Below are 17,648 nucleotides of genomic sequence, written 5' to 3'. Positions count from 1 at the left end.
TTAAGTCTGCCTGCGTGCGGAAATACTTCCGGGTTCTTGGTTCTTAATTGTGGCGGAGTGCGGAAGGTGGTATACGAAGCAATCTGGAAGTGGCGGAAGCAGCTTCCGGGTATTCTTGCAGAGACTGAACGTTGGGTGTGGCTGTCCGGATCGGGAGTCCGGATGGAAACGGGGTCTTCTTGAGCTGACTGTCAAGGTGGATAGTGCATCCAGAGGCAGAACACGCTACATGCTGCAGTCGGTCACCGGCTATGCAGAGCTCAGTAGCCTCGTAGCCATCATGGGCTCCTCTGGCTGCGGCAAAACAACCCTGGTCAATGCACTCGCAGGGAGATTGGGCACCGCTGCGCTGGAGAAGGGAGAGGTCGGCAATCCGGGTGGCGTGTGCAGAGATGGCAGTCCTGGGCAGTCGGGGTTGGCTGGTGGAAACGGCGATTTCCGAAGAGCGAGTCGACAGTCCAGAAGCGACAGTGGATTGCCCGGAAAGATTACCCGCTGTAGCACATCTTCAGAGGTGCGAAAATATACTCCCGAAACTGTAGACCTTGGTGGAGGCCGAATCCAACAGCATGTAGGCGGAGGTATTGATGATGAGAATCAGAAGCTGGTTGATCTCGGCCTGGAAGGCAAAAGTTTCAGTCTCCGCCGCCATGGCTAGGGTTTCGACTGCAGACAAGCTACAGCAAGCGCGAAGGTGTAGCCTAAGCTTTAGGCATTGACGAGGGGGTTGCGAACATTCGTCCTAGGGCAACAGTATTTGAGTGAAGACTGGAGAGGCAGAGAGTGATTTCTTCGAAAGCTAGCTATGCTCTCTTGTGCGATCACACTGGTCTTCATCACCAAGGAGGCTGCTGCCATCGCGGTGGCGAAAGTGTTAGTGGCATTTTTGCCCTAACAGAGAAACAACAAAGAAAAGAAAAACAAAGAAGGCATCCATTGCAGCTCTCAGAAATCCATAGTTACGAATAATACTCGCACTACAACAATCACACACCACCATAAGGTAGTTGCTGACCCAAAAGTAGGTGAAGCCATTAAGGGTAGGTGAAGATTCATGGCGGCTAAGGGTGATTTCCCATGTAGTGCACGCATACGGGCTGACAATGTGGTTAACATTGCGTGAAACAAAATGATATTGTATGGGCAATGTTTATTCCAAGTTTTCTAGTAGTCTATTTAAAATATAGTGGTGTTTCAAGGAAACAAAATATCCATTCTTCATCCAGAGTGTAAAAGGCCCTCAAAATCCATTTGGCAGATATTCTCCAAGCATGTACATTAATGCCTAGGATAGCCAAGCCACCCATGTCCTTAAGAAGCAACAAAACTATAGATCATTATGAATTACAACCTTTGTGCCATCTGTGAATTGTAGAACAGGTAGCTTCTCTCTTGGTATGCAAGTGTTTATACCTTTGATGCACTAAGTATGCATCTATTTTTGAACCAGCCATGAAAGACCATCTACTGCTACTACAAAAAGGAGAGAAGCTAAAGAGCATCCTTGCCTAATAGATCTATTTAAGTTGAATTTATTAGAGAATTGACCATTAGCTAACACTCTAGCAAAGGCATGTCCAAAGGAAAGTTCAGTCCATTTAATGAGAGGCTTTCCCAACTCCATAGACAACATAGATCACAAGATAAAGGCCATTCAAGCTTATCATGTGCCTTTTCAAAATCAACTTTACAAAATATAAAATCATGCCTAGCATCTTTCCATATCTAATGCTTTCAAAGAGAGTGATGATGGCGTCCAAATTTGATACCTCCTTTTTGCTCCTTCCTTACCCAAATTTCCATTTGGTGAAAAAGCATAATTTATATAGAATGATCGACATGGTTATGGGACACAAGTGTAACCAAAAGATGCTTTTTTTCCTTTCTTGTGGATAAGTTTAATAATGCCAACACTAATATATGGAGGGAGGGTGCCATTCTGGACAAATAACCCCTTTTTTTAGAGTCCCAAAAAACTATATAAAATTATGCATGGAGCTCATCAATTTGGAGTCTTCTACTGTAATTCATAGCCATGACTACACTATGAAATTCCTCTTCTGAAAGGGGGAGATCCATCAAAGCATCAATGTTTTAAGGCATGTGTGCTCTTTGGCCTGCGCTGTCTACTCTACATTGCTCAATTTCAAGAAAGATCTGGGCAAGCTAAAAAAGATGCTAGAGAAATACTACTGGACCATTTGAAGAGTTTCGATTTCAAAAACAGTTAGGGTATTGCCTACCTTCTATAACCTCTTCCTACTTAAGGACTTCAGGGATGCGATCCTTGGTAACTTTCTTTTTAAGCAGGGCATAGGTGGCTAAGGAAGGTCTATTGTTTGCAAACCCTTCCCACCAAAATCTAGTTTATAGCCTTTTTTACCTAGCTTCTATAACCTCTTCCTACGTAAGAGCTTGCCTTACTTCATACAACCGAGCATGAATTGAGTTGTTTCCACTATTATCTTCCATAGAGGAGAGAAGATAATATTTAGCCTCCCTTCTCTTGGCCCTTGTAGCTTGAATTTTTCTTTGACAACACAATTACAGCTGTAGGCAAGGTAGACCATGGTCGGATAAGTGAGAACCCAAGAGTACCATGAAGGATCATACAAGATGAATACATAGAACCATAACATGACAAATACATAGGACCATAACATGATAAGGAGTAGGTTCCATGTCAATGTAGACCAAGAAGTGGAGTCGATATCAACTCGAAGAAGATATCTGCATGAATATCTGCCTGGATTAAGATCATATGCTAAAAATAGCATGTCACCAGAAAGAAATGTCTTTGTAGAACCACCAAAAAAAGCCTCCATGTGAGATAAAGGTATCTGCATCATATAAGCAAAAATCTCTCGATCATCACATAAGCTACTATATGCACACCTCTTTTGGATTATTATAATCGGGATCATCTACGAGACTATTTGCGTCAAGGAATAAACCATCTAGAACATGATCATGAACACCATCATGATCATCCACAATAAGAACATTATCTGAAATATCATCTATATCTACCGAAACATCTAGAACAAGAATCTTGATCATCATCATCGTAACCATATGCATCAACAATATCATCATCATTGGAAACCTCCTCAAATGCATCATGTGGCACCTCATTAAGACATGCATCCTCAACTGGATTAATGCCCATCTGATAAACATCAGCAACATCACTAGATGCAATAGAGGTATCCACTTGGCTCTCTCAGCCATCTACCTCTTCCCTTGCCACTCTAGCATCTAGAACCATTGATGCCACTCTAGCATCTAAAACCATTGACCAGTGTAACATGTGCTGCAATAAGCAATTCAAATTGGGAGTAAATGAAAAAGGTCCGCTACAATGCTTTTGATGCCTCCTAAAAGCCTTACATATTAATGCAAGTAGATCATCCACTAAACCAGAAGGATCACCGCCAAGAATGGTTGAAATCGTTTGAAACTCATCCTCAAAATCCGAAGGATAATATTTGGTGCAGTGGCCAACCTTATGACAATATTCACAAAGGTACTTCATTAGTCATTGGAAACCCAATGGAGAGAACGCCTCAAACTCAACAATCAGTAGCATGAAATAGAGGTTAAAAATGACCTTGAAATATGAAAGAACTCCATTGCTTGGATGGCATGTGAACAAGTATTACTGATGTGAAATGTAAGGAGAGAGATTATAAAACCTTAATATTGTTGTGCTGCAATGGACAAGCTTGCAATCGCATGGTACATCTCCTCTAGTCTAATCTCAAACCTCATGCACAACAGCATCACCACGCAAGAAACAAGTCTGATCACCTTGGATATCATAATCTGTCATGCTGCAGGCGACCGTTGTAGTTGTTTGAAGGTGCAAATGGAAAAATGGACGATTTGGACAATCAAGATTCGGAGGAACTGTAGCAGTCGGATCCCAGTAGAATCGGGGGCCTTGAGGTGACTCTGGGATACTTAGCCAACTCCAGATCATGGACACCTTCCGATCCCATGACTGTGGAGGAATCACCTACTTCAGTCGATATGTGGCCCTCTAAAATGGCATAGACTTCTCACAAAAATGGTGCAGGCTGGCTTTGACCATTGGTCTTCATTTCCCTTGAAAGAACAGATTGCAGTACGCCATCACTCGAGATGCTAGATTGGAAGTGAGAGACATAACTCCAAATGCCAGACTTTGTCTGGCAAGTACGGACCAGTGTCTCCCTCAAGGTCGTGTGAATTCCAGCACACCATTACTGGGGTATCTATGGCAGCTTCTTGTGCAAACAGGTGCTAAGATCCAAGGAATGCAATCGCCTTACCCTCTCTCCCCCCGCACCACACCCCCCCACCCCCCCCCCAAAAAAATAGGGTGACACTGGAATTCAGGCTTGGGTGTGCACAGCATCCTCACCCCCTTGAGTTTCTACGAAACCATTTGAGAAGCCAAAAATGCCTTCAAGCCACAATTGCTACCTTCCCAACATTGTTGCAATGGAACAATAGTAATAAGAATAATATCTTGGGCTTCAGAGATGTCATGGAAAAGACTCGGGTTCTTGTCAAGCAAGATCGCTAAGTGTTAACCCCAACGGGAATAAGCACAAGATGAACAGCAAAAACCTTGTATTCCATTGAGGATTGTTTTACATTGTTGCTTGCTCTCTATGTCCGAATGCATATAAAAGATGAAACTACTCCCTTAAGGCTACACACCCTTACAAGTGTGTTTATTAGTGCTTGCTTTCTATATCCAAATGCACATAAAAGATGAAAGTACGTGCATGAGAATTCAAGAGATATGTGGATGTAACTACTCCCCTAAGGCAAAACACCCTTACAAGTGTGTTTATTAGTGCAATGCCTAAAGCCTAGGTGCATACTAGTGCTAACAAAAATGCTTATGCTATATGTTAAGTATGAGGAAAAATTCAATCCCTCCGCTTTACATCTATGGATACACCAATTTGAAGCTAATTTGCTACAGTACATAGGTCTGATAGGGAAAAGATTGCATTGGCCAACTATCACCTCACTAGCAATGCCATTGTGTAGTGGAAATCTTAGTCCCAAGCCCACACTAAGCATGGCGTGGCCACTTATGAATGGGAATTGGGACCAGTTTGTAGCCGACTTGAAGTGGCAGTTCCTACCGCCACAATACCTTCAAAGACTCAATGATGAATTTCGCGTCTCGTGACAAAATTCGCAGCCCGTCATACAGTTTGCCATTAAAGTCACTCACTTGGCCTTATGATTACGAAAATCTACTAACGACAAAAAGGGGAGGATTTTCAGTATGGGCTTGATTCTAGCATCCGTTGGAATATGCATATGTTTCAGCCCACGTCATTTGACCACGCGGTCTCACTTAGCACAATGCAAAAATGAAGCACAACAACAAGAAACCCAAGACTACCCAATCCCAAACTCCCTTATATATGTGCAAGGGGTGCTGGTCGGCCCAGTCCGCTGGACAAATAATGGCATTAAATGCCCTTTTAATATGCTGTGCTCACTTAACTGCTGGCGACTTGCTAGGATCTGGCCACCTACTCCTTGGGCTCCTGCTGGCTACCGACAGGGCTCCCATGCCCTCCAATGCTTATGATGATGATGATGATGATGATGATGATGATGGTACTACTGCTGATGGTACCAATGAAGATGATACTGTTGATGACCTAAATGATGTCCTAACTGATGGATTGACCAGGGATTTATGATGTTCATGCTGGAGATTAGCCATGGCACGGGCGTGCACATGACATCAAACCCGGCCCCCGTCCCTGCCTCCACGGCAACAGTGGTGAGTTCAGCCTATGACAACCACAAGCACCTGCATACCCACCACCTTAAGTATCTCCAATATCTTCCATAGGTGCTATTGTTAGCAGGAAGCTAGAAGATCAACAAGGGGGGGATGATAGTCAGGAGTATAAGCGGAATGAGCTACTCAGACGCTATGGGCACATTAAGGGTAAGTGTGTTGTCATGTTGTTTGACCACTACAGCACAAAGGATGTGATCACTGAGCAAGTCGCTCGTCATGCCTGCTTTCCACTTGCGTCGGTACATAGAACAACTGAAGGTTTTGGCACAAGTATGAGTACTAGCATTAAGTACGAGGCCCACGGCGCCAAGTTGGTCATAAATAGCATTGAGTTTGTGCGCGACTTCATGATCACTCCTCTCGTAGGAGCATATCACAAGTTTCGTCTCATGGTTGATCGGGAATCTCATATATTCCTCGGTACTAAGAATGTATGGAGAACCTCGGTCACAACTAAGTGAGATGTCATGTTTGGGGCTGTTATGGTATATATATACCTAGGAACATGCCCAATTCACCTTTTAGGAATGTGCATGTTATATCCTCATGGTAGTCAACCCACAAGACTACATAGTATGGACTAGATACTACGACATCCCCACTAATGTCATCAATGCCCAATAGTGGGTGTAGAACACTGTATCAAGATATGCTCTCACACACGCACTCCACACACACACATAAGAGCATATATTCACACAAAGGTGCCCAAAACATGGACCAATAGGTGGGATACAAATTGGGAACATTTTGGTAGCCCAACAGGTGCCCAAAAATGCCCAAAACATGGACCGATAGTTGGGATACAAATTGGGAACATAAAAGCCCTAGCGGACATGAATGCAACTTGCTATCAATCCCCTATGCAAGGGCAAGTGAAGGGACATTCATAGGCATCTCAATCTTGGATTCACCAATTTGAAGCATTATTATTATGCGGTACATAGTCATAGGTCAGATAAGGAAAAGGTTACACTAGCTAACTGTCACCTCATTGGCTATGCCATTGTGTGATGACAAGCTTGGTCCCTAGAGGATGGTGTGGCCACCTCTGAGTGGGGGACAATTTGTAGCTGATTTGAAAAAGCAGTTCCTACCGCCACACTACCTTCAAAGACTCAACGATGAGTTTCGAGGCTTGTCAAAATGCACAGCCCCTCATCCAGGTTGCCATCACTTGGCCTTACAACTACAAAAGACTGTTGTCAAGGAGACGGCATTTATGTATGCGCTTGATACAAACATCCATTGGGATGTAGAGATGTTTCAGCCCACACCATTCGACCATGTGGTTTCGCTTGCAAAAAGTACATAGTGTGCAATGAAGTAAAATGGAAAGCTCAAGTCCACCCACTCTCCCAAAGCACAAAATATTGGGAACAAGGGCAATCCCAAAGAAGTCAACAGAGGCTACCACTTCCACACCTTAACCCAAACTTACCCCGGACGAGAAATCCACCAAGTGTGTAACGGATGAACATTTAAACCCAAATGAAAGGGCACAATATCAATGTGAGAACCATTGTTTGTGGTGCCACATGGTGGGGCATCTTATCAGACAATGCCCCAAGAAACCCAGTCCTTCCCACCACAATCTCAACCCCATCAATTGTTGCCCCACTGTTAAACCCATAGTCTCCTCCCTCGCCCAACCCAGTGCTTAGTACCATCATTAGCAAGACGTTGGAGGTTCAGCCATCGGAAACCACTCTTGAGCTCGAAGCTCAGCATGAGGGGACTCCAGACAAGGAAGAGCATCTCCTTGAGTACTGCGGCACTTCAGACTACGCCCCATCGGAGTCTTATCTGACTGTGGCAATACCGAAGAAGTCATTTCTGTGCGGCTTGCCCCCAACGCTGGTTTGGACTTGACTCCACTAGACATGGCAGTCACAAGATTTCGCAATGGAATGCGTCGATAGGATAACTGCATTGCCAAACAACCAAAACTGATATTTCCACAGGCGGAGTTTACATGCAATTTCTTAGTCACACCTCTAATTGGTGCAGACATGATCTTGGGTGTAAATGATTTAGACAATACAAACGAGTGGTTTAGTGGAATGATAAATTTTGTCGCATACACACTCAAGTGTGACGTGGACATGCTTCTACCCATTGGCCAACTTAGAGGTATGCGGCCAGTTTTATGTGTTTGTAAGGGCTATCGTGCCACTTCATTGTAATATTGTACAGGCACCCAATGAACAACCAAGTGTGGATAGAGTTATTGGATTATTGTGTGAACACACTTAGTTGGACATTATTAGGGTTGGTAGCCAACTCACCAACATAGAGATTATAAAACTTAAATAGGAATCTAGGCCTTAGTCATATTCAATCATGACCAGTCCAGTCAAGCATCATTAAGATGTTGAGAGCTCAAGAGCAGTGCTACCATTGAGTATCTCTATTCAACAGTGTATATATTTCATGTTAGTAATTCATGGTAGATTAGGTCATCTCTCTCTACTATGTATTGAGCATGAAGAAGAAGCACTTTGTTGCATGGTTTTAAGTCATTGGTTAGGTGCTAATTGCAATCAATCAATCACAAACATGTTTCCGCAAGCATCCATGCTACATTTTTGTGAATCATAGACATTACCAAAATCATTTCCAATGTACAGTCTAGTAGTCCTAACATTGTGATTCTCCATGATATGTTGATGTAGATGGGACTAACTGTGTTAATGAGATTTCTCAGGGACAAACATAGACAATACCACAACGCAAAGTTGGAAGAACAAAGAAGATGGAACCCCCAACGAAAGAGCCTAGGAGACATTCCGAGAGACACCCCCAACAACGTCGTCATCCACTCAAGTAGTCGAATGCCACGCTTCAATGGATGCCAAAGTACAAGACCACGGTACCTACATCCTTCCGAAGAGCTACCACGATCCAATATTGTCATTCGGTATAGGAGACCCTCAAAAAGCCAACACAAGATTCTACAAGAAAGATTATGCATTGTTGAAGGAGCATCCGCCGACATTACTAACCCTGTCGTCAAGTTAAGTAAGAGGAGATGTCCCATGCATCACCACAATTGGATATACTTCACCAACCAATGCAAGGCCCTAAAGCCGAACACCAAGCATATTCATTGTGCGTCCTTGTCCACTACGAGTCGTCAATGTACCAGTAGCCTAGGGGTAGTCAGTGCATGCACGTCCCGCACAAGTCAATGCCATACACGATAGTGTGATGCCCGTCATGCACACACTTGTAACCCTCGTGTATATTGTAAACATGTCGTGTTATCTCGAGTACTACAAATCTTCTAGAACTTGTCATGGAGAACATAGTACTTCTCTGAAGCCCTGGCCACCATCTAGGCAGTCTGGATGTAAATCATCGCACGCTGTGCGCCTTTCTTGATTTCTCTTTTAGCTTGTAAATAGCTTATGAGAGGAAAGTTCGGGATTCATGGCTCACACTTAATGGTCACTCAGGCTTTGGACACATTCCGACTAATCTCGAAAGTGTGCATGTCCCACTTCATATCTGACTAGAACTTGTGAAACCACTGAATTCCCAAAATTGCGTCTGCTCCTAGAAGAGAAGTAACCATAAAATCACGCACAAACTCTATGCCCTCAATGACTAACTTAGCACTCTAGCTTCAAACTTGATGCTTGTCGTCATGCATGAGCTAAATCCCTCAACTTTCTTATCCACCGAAGTCAAAAAGAAATGGACTCGCCGAGCGGCCTATTCCGTGACCACATCCTCCATAGTGCTGCCGATGTCAAACAAGACAACGACTCTCTTGCCACCAAAGCATAGTCACAGGGGACAAAAGGGACGCATGCTTGGAACGGAGGGACGCCAAATCGGGACGGACCAGCAACAAGGACAGCAAGGGACGGTCGAACGTCCCCTTGGAAGCGTTACTCACGGGGACGGGGACGGGGACGGGGACGGGGACGCTTGCGAGAACGGGGACGGCAGGGAGCCGTTGCGCAGTCCGCCTGTTTTTTTGCCCGTTTCTAGCTGTTTGGGTACGCTTGGCCGTTTCTAGCCGTTTATGGTTGTTTGGCTTGGCCGTTTGGGGATGGCTTGGCCTTTGAGGCTTGGGCCTTGGACCTTGGGCCTTGGCCCTTGGGGCCTTGTGTAATATGCGGAAGGTTCGGAGAAGAATCGGTAACTTCAATACTCAAAATTTAGCACTCTTTTCGCGACGAGAATTAACGCTCAAACTGAAAGGAGAAGTGCAGAAAAGAGAGAGAGAGAGAGAGAGAGAGAGAGAGAGGTGGAGAGGACACAGTATTGGGTCCCAATTACCCTCAGTAGGACCCCCACCACAGATGGTGTATTTGCTTTATTAGAATGATGAGAAAAATTGAAAGAAAATACAGCAATCTTGGACCTTTTCTTGGCTGGGAATACCCTGCCCTTGACCTTCAGTTCTCCACCCCTTTGCTTAGCAATTCCCTTGGCTTGTCTAGCCCTTGATTTGCTTGAGCTCTTGGTGAATAATGAGATGGTGAATGGGATTGTGGCCTCCACTATTTATACTTCCCCATCAAGAGCAGTCGGCTGGTTTACTTTTCCTCCACGACCTGTTTTAATAACATTTAATGCTGAAAATGCCACGTGTTTACACTGGACTGTCATGGCTGCCTCTGTGGGCTGCTGTTCAGTCCAGCGCACGCTTCCCTATGGACTAGCCAACTGGCTGGCTGGCCCAAAAGCCAGTCGACCGCTTGGCCAAGCCCTCCTTGGGCTGGCCGACAGCCTGCCCAGCCCCTCCTTGGGCTGGTGGGCAAGTCCTGGGACTGCCTGGTCCCCCTTGGGGTGGCCCATAGCCTTCCTCGTGTCCAAACCTGCTCCATACCTACATCTACACAGCTGTCTGACATCTCGTGGTGGCAGACCAAACGTACAAAACAACTGACATCTGGACTCACAGCGCGGATTGGCACTATTTCATGTGCAGGACAGTGCACACCTGACCTTGGACTCATGTGCAGGACAATGCACACCTAACCTCGGACGACTGAGATGGATCCTTGGCTGACTCGTCCCGAACTGGGCTCACATGGAACCAATTCACCATCCCAGGTCCTGCACCTTGTGTACAGAAATGTCTACGTGGCATCCAAGTGCGGGATGCACGTGACATCCCCTTCTGCTTAACTTGACAAAAGCTGCATAGCCTCCAAATAATCCGTCAATAACGCCGAATAGTCTTCGAAAAACTCTTTGTCGAGCCATACCGCTCCTTGAGTTCCTCGGTCCTGAAACTTCGTGAGGAACTGTCGTAGTCTTCGGCTTGAGCCATGCTTGAAACGGTGCAGAAGGATCTGTTCTGTAACCATTACTTCTGCTTCATCAACAATGTCTGGTTCCGCTTCGTCTTTTGACCTCTGAAGGGGGTGGACCTGCATATGGCTTGAACCAATTGACATGAAATACATCGTGCATAGTCCAACTCGGAGCAAGCTTTAACTGCATAGACACCTCATTAATCTTTTTCCGGATGGAAAATGGTCCGAAGCTCTTGAAAGACAACTTTGGGCATCGCTTGCCCACCTGTTTCAGTCTTTGCTTCATAATCCGAAGATAAACTCAATCCCCTTCCGAAAACTTATCATACTTCGGTCTTTATTGGCCTCTCGAGTGTAGGCCTCTTGCGCTTTAGCCAATCTGTCTTTTACTGACTCTAAGATCTCCTGGTAAGACTCCGTCACTCTGTTCGCCTCCGATACTGAAGACAAAGTCTTGGTTAACAACGACTGGAAAGGTCTTCTAAACGTTGCCTCATATGGAGTCCTACCAATAGCTGAAGAAAAAGAGTCATTCAAAACAGCTTGAACTAAAGGCAAATACGATTCCCACTTACCTTGCTGATCGCGGACATAACACTTCAGCACATCAAAGGCCAACAGGTTGTATATCTCTGTTTGGCCATCTGTCTGTGGGTAGAATGCACCGAAAAAATTCAACTTAGTACCAAAATTATCAAACGCCCTCCAAAAATGACTGGTAAACTTGGCATCTCGGTCTGACACTATGGTCCTAGGAATCCCGCCAATCGGGTACCAATGCCGAATGAATAATTGGGCAACATCCTCGGCGGTCATATTGGCCCTACAAGGAATAAGCATAACAAATTTGCTAAACCTAAGCATCGAACTCGGCTACGGTCGTACCTCATCAAAAGAGTCATGTAGTAGAGGATCCAGAATCTGAAAAACGAAAGGAGAGGGAGAAGGAGACGAAAAAAGAGGTGCTCGAGAATGGGTGCGCTCTTCCAAGGCCAAGATCTGCGCCTTCTACTCTTCCAATTTGGTACCTTGTTCGCCGATTGCTCGCATCATTTGCAAGGAACATCTCCTATACACTCATGCCTGATGTCCTGCCTGGTGCGTTCTCTCTTGTCGTCATGGCTCACCATAGTAGGAAAATGCACTTCTTTCCGGAGCACAATCTGACCATCCACTATGCGTGTGCGGAAACTTCCTAAGGCTTTCGAAGGCTGAAAACCAACCATCCTTCGACAAACAGGAGTCACACCAAAAGGGAGTGGTCCACCGAAGTCTAGAAACCAACCACACAAGTGAAAAAAAAAATCTCTTTTTTTCTGGTTTCCATTGGCTCTCATGGCCCCTTCGAAGCAGCAATCCCTTGTGAATTATGAGATGATGGACTGAATTCATGGCTGGGCTTTTTATACTATTCTCTAGCCCTAGTCGGCCAGCATAAACAAGTCAGCCAGCAGCATAAATGCTCACAACCTGCTGAGACTTAAATGCTATTAAATCTAATTGTTTTCACACTTGTCATGGCCGGCCACCCCAAGTAAACCTGCTGGTTGCTGGGCAGCCCCTGGGCTGGCTGTTTGGGCTGTCCCACAGCTGGCTGACAGCCTCTCTGGGGCTTGGGGACCAATCGGCTGGCTGTCCAGTGGACATGGGGCTGGCCGATAGCCCCTCCTGCCCAAGCCAAGGCTGGTGGGCACAGCCTGGGGCCCTCCTGGCTCCTTGGGGGTGGTTCTACACCTCCCCCATGCCCACAACAAGAGCACTATGCTCTGCCTTGGGGTAGCCTTATGGGCTGGCCCTTTCTCTCATAGTCACATGGGACGCGAAATGGGGATGGGGAACGGGGACGGAAAAGATTGAGAATGGCCATTCCCTGTGACTATAGAGTGACATGGGATGAGGATGGGAACGGGAAGATGCTGCCATCCCCAACATTCCCGAGTCTAAAAATGCCCATTCCCTGTGACTCTGCTTTCTCTACATGCAAACCTACATGCACCTTCAAATGTCCGGCACCCGGTCGTAGACCAGATACACAGAGATCACCTGACATCATTCCATAGGGAGACTAACATACGGACTGGCACTGCTTCATGTGCAAGACAATGCACGCCTGACCTCGAACGCATAGAGTGGAACCCTGGCTGACTCATCCTGGACTCGGCTCACATGGGATCAATTTTCCACTCCAAGTCCTACACCTTCTTGTTCAGATATGTCTGCGTGGCATCCAAAGTGCAGGATGCACGTGACACAAAGGCCAAATTCATAAAGAGATTTGTGGGCAGCTCTTTTGGGCCACCCATGGAGTGAACCATGGAGAGCTGGGTGCCCATGGCCCCATGTGAAGGAAGCCCATAAAACTCACCTTTCAAGCATAGTCAGCTAGGACTGGGCCTAGTCGGCCGGTAGCCTAGGCCCTTTATTAACATACACATCCAGCATAGGAGATCATCTCACCAATCGCATGCATACCATGGGTTGGCACAACTGTTCATTGCAGCCCTCAGCCACAGACGCAAGCAGTCAGAGGTCACAAACCGTCCCAAATCAGCATTAGAAGCACTTCTAGCCTGTGTGGAGGAAAGCACACCACGTATGTGCTGTCCAACACATGCTGCACAAGGCGACCAGCAACCAGCTTTTGTTCTCAAAATCTGTACATCTCTCATGGTCAGCAAACAGGGGTTTACAGCCCTTTACATTCGTACCACAATAACCTGCAGGTAGGGGCCCTTCCAAGGGTTATTTGGACCCAATCATGTGTACAGTTCTCTCGTTCTCTCTCTCTCTTCCATCTCTCTTGCATAATTTTAGTTTGTGATTGTTCTCTGCTAATCAAGTAAAGGAGTCCCAGAAGCTTCTGCATATAACATGAAGGAATGGAATATTAAAAGCCCAAAAGACCATAATGACCTGACTTTATTACTAAGATTAGGCCAGACGTGCCTTGGATGAGTACCCAATGTGTAAAGGACCTATCTAATAATAGTAATACTTTTACTAGGGCTCTATACCTATAAAGGTGAGTGGAGTGCTCATAATCAAGGGTCTCCAATTGGGAGGATTCCCAGATCAAGATCCTCTCAAGCCTAGATCAAGTGCTAGCCCGATAGCTAGATGTTGGGCTATGTGCTCCTAGAATGTAGATTGCACATAGCGGCTACAAAGAAGAATAGGGGTGGTGTATCAAGCTTGGTGAAACTTTGCAAGTCCCACTTGTACTTCAATCATCAATGACTTCTTGAGTAGAATCACTCAAGGGACTTCTCACGTGCAAATGCACAAGAGAGTTATGGGCAAGACATTTCTTGAATCTCAAGCAGGTGCTTGTCTAAGAGGATTCTCATCAATTGCAGATGCTTTTCAAGAGGTGCTTGACTAGGCATTCCTCCAGACAAGGATGATACACTTTGATTAAAAAATCATGTGCATTAAGAAACAAAGACTTGACAGTTTTGAAAAAGTGAAAATACAAAAGACTTCCACAGAAAATCACCATAACCCCTTGCAGAAGAGTCACTGATTTTTACCTCAGTTCTTTGTCACAGTGTCAATCAACGAAACTACTGATGTAGTCATCCAAGTCACCAATCATCTGTTGCTGCTGCTGCTGACGGCGGCGTTGTAATATACCGTTCCGCATGTTCAAAACTAAGCGATTTGGAAATTCAGTCGTGACCAAATCCATGCAATGACTTGATCTATGCTCTTGATTGAACCGCCCAAAAAGACTCCCTCCCTTGTTGTAGCAAGTTCCACAAAGGTCAAAACCTATCTTCTCGGTGCATTCTCGGCAACGGTATCGGTCACCGACTATCGGGAACATCTGTAATAGATTTGAGCCATTGACTTACCCAAGTGGCCCTAACAAGCACTATAATTGGAAAATGCAGTAACAACTGGTGTATTAGGTTGGCTCACCCCGCATCCATCACACCCAACTCCCACATGAAGATGTCCTTCCGTCCCACCCTCTCCGATGTCTCCAGAGTTACCTACAGAACAGGCATGTCAACTAAAAACAAGTGTAGCTCGTTATTCACACCCAAAGAGAGCCCCTTAGCTCCACTTTGTAACAATCATACTGAAGGTTTCTAGCTTTGAAGTTCTTGCATTAATCGAATGGTCAAGAAGTTCTTGCATTAATCGAATGGCAAAAAAACACCAACACCGTGGTATACATTGTTAAACTCCCAAGGCATTAGGCAAGGACCTTGAAATTATACCCAACTTCAATAGATCAACAAGTTTCAAGAAGCAACTGCATTATCACTAGATGATGAGCAAACCCCTCCAAGGGAACAAGAAGGTAGATGATCCCCCAAAGTTATTACTCTCAAGCAGCAAGACTCCTTATTGAGGGCGAGAGTTATGTGGCTACCCCATATAGGCTGGCAAACTAAAGGACAAAGAAATTGGCATGGAGGCAACATCCACATGTCCTCAAGACCTCCCTAACTAGCCAGCCTAGATCAATTGGTGTCCCGGGAGACCCAAGGCCCAAGGACACACACACATACGATTACTTGGATAAACTTGAAAAACACCGTAAAAATGCACATGAAAGCAACAAAAATAACTTACGATCAACTGACTGAAATTTCTCTGCCAATTCCTGAAGCTTGGCATCTTGCTTTCTTTTCATGTATTCAGCCGGAAATGCAGACTCCAGGTATTGATGTAACTCCAAACATATAAGCACTAAGCCCCCGGGGTGAGGTTCTCTGCAAGATGGACAATGGAGGACTATGGAAGTTGACTTTTTCAAGCATGACTCACAAAAGACTGGCCAGCAAAAACACTAGATTAATACTTGAAGAAATTGATAATCAGAGGCACAAAATAAGTTGAATATTGTAAAAGTCATTATCCCCTACAAAATTCAAAGTGTTGATTTCACCTTCACCACAGTTCAAGACAACAGGACGATATAGCAAGCCATGGCACAAGGAACACAAAAAGTCATCCACTGTCAGCATGCTTTGCATAAGATCAAGATCCCTTTGCCCACAATCAAGTTCTTTCTTTAGAGGCGTCGGCACAGATGCTTGGTTGTTGTCTTGGTCACGGTTGCAAACAGGGGTGGTGACATCTGGTGTGACAGTGCCATTAGCCCAAGTGCCACTTCGTGGTGTAGATGAGGAAGTCGTTATCTGAGCCTTCAGCCCAACAGCCTCTTCATAATTGCGAGGACTCCAAAGGTGCCTCGGGGACTCTAGAAAGCGGGGTGAAAACACTTGCTTCTCCTCCTCCGTACCTAGAAAGGGGAAATTCAGTTTCGTGACCTAAGAAAGCACTCATTGTGGAAATAGATGAAAGATCAGAGAAGCAAAAAGAAGAAAAACCCACGTTGAATCTCGCGGCCCCTCCTCTCGTACTCTCTCGGAACCGCCTTGGAGAGCATGAAGTGAAGCCGTTCGCATACTCTGGGGAAATACATGTAAGGCCGCCTGCACACTGGACAATGAGACTCTCTTCGGACATTCATTGCCTGGAAGACGCACCAGAAGCAGAAGATGTGGCCGCATGCTGCAACTCACAAAAACAAACACATAGCCATGGTGTGAGGTTCGGCCGGAGTAGTGGCGGGTGTCATGTTTCTTAACTCGACCTAGGCATGTGATTTACCTTGAACTATGGGCTTGTACACCAGCTCCCTGTCAAAGCCAAGAGCCAATTGGTCTGGTTTTAAGATTGGGCAATTTCAAGCCTGGCACAAAGACACGCAACCGCCCGCGCCCCCCCCCCCCCCCCACACGCACGCACGCACACACACACACGCACGGACAGGCACACACACGCACAGCGAGAGAGAGAGAGAGAGAGAGAGAGAGAGAGAGAGTTACAAGCAAGTGCTGCACTTGAAAGGCTCCGATGCTTCGTGTTGGAAAGGCTCCGATGCTTCGCTCAACACGTCCTGTGACGTCGATAAGCAAGAATCCTCGCAAGGTTGGGTTCCTTGCGCTTCCAAAGAACTCTCGCCCATCTATTTCGATCGATCCAGCGCGTGCCTCTGCGCCTGTATGTGTGTGTGACAGAAAAAGAGAAAGAGATGGGGGGAAGATTATGCTGTATTACTGATGAGAAGAAGAGAGATGGGGAGAGAGATACTGAGATTTGCTACTGCGAACATGACGAGAGTAAACGATATCGCTTCTCACCTAAAGCTGAGTCGTTCTTAACTTGTTAGTGTTGCCAAACGGTGAACACTGAACACGTGACCACGCACATGCCATTCTCGCCTGTCCCAATTCCCGAATAGAATAAATGTAAAAAAAGTTCATGATGTGTTTATTATTATCATGATGCGATGCTACACACACAAGAGCCCAAAACAAGTGATTTTGGGTGGGGGGGTGTACAATGTGTATGGTGTGAGAGACTCCAAAACAAGTGTATCATCATTGAATTAAGGGGACGAAGGGAGAGAAGGGGTTTGTGTGTGTACAACGTGTGTCGCGTGAGAGACTCCAAAACAAGTGTGTGATTTTGGGTGGGGGGGTGTACAATGTGTATGGTGTGAGAGACTCCAAAACAAGTGTATCATC

The 17,648-nt window shown here is 45.6% G+C and overlaps 1 protein-coding gene across 7 annotated transcripts; it reads right to left on the bottom strand.

Moving 5' to 3' along the window:
- Positions 1-745: 745 nt before the first annotated feature.
- LOC147630280 (E3 ubiquitin-protein ligase PRT1-like) lies at positions 746-17,264 on the bottom strand. Of its 7 annotated transcripts, XR_015267627.1 has the most exons (9): positions 16,947-17,264; positions 16,729-16,757; positions 16,450-16,629; positions 16,001-16,357; positions 15,685-15,885; positions 15,022-15,095; positions 14,631-14,926; positions 3,433-3,505; positions 2,579-3,313 (listed from the first exon to the last, which is right to left on the bottom strand). XR_015267627.1 is itself a non-coding variant. In XM_086810124.1 (8 exons), exons 1-7 carry the CDS (start codon positions 17,084-17,086, stop codon positions 14,651-14,653), a joined length of 1,257 nt encoding a protein of 418 aa, XP_086666250.1. In that variant the 5' UTR covers positions 17,087-17,264; the 3' UTR covers positions 746-848; positions 14,631-14,650. The 7 variants fall into 7 exon arrangements, 6 of the variants coding, with proteins under 6 accessions (XP_086666250.1, XP_086666249.1, XP_086666252.1 ...); XM_086810124.1 differs by lacking the exons at positions 2,579-3,313; positions 3,433-3,505 and adding an exon at positions 746-848; XM_086810123.1 differs by lacking the exons at positions 2,579-3,313; positions 3,433-3,505 and adding an exon at positions 829-851.
- Positions 17,265-17,648: the final 384 nt, after the last annotated feature.

The sequence above is a fragment of the Cibotium barometz genome, chromosome 16 (genome assembly GCF_041138505.1).
Source record: "Cibotium barometz isolate CiBa-2024 chromosome 16, ASM4113850v1, whole genome shotgun sequence".
In the NCBI taxonomy this organism is placed as follows: domain Eukaryota; kingdom Viridiplantae; phylum Streptophyta; class Polypodiopsida; order Cyatheales; family Cibotiaceae; genus Cibotium; species Cibotium barometz.
Note: the sequence above shows the minus strand (reverse complement) of the source record. Positions and strands in the feature narration are given on the sequence as shown.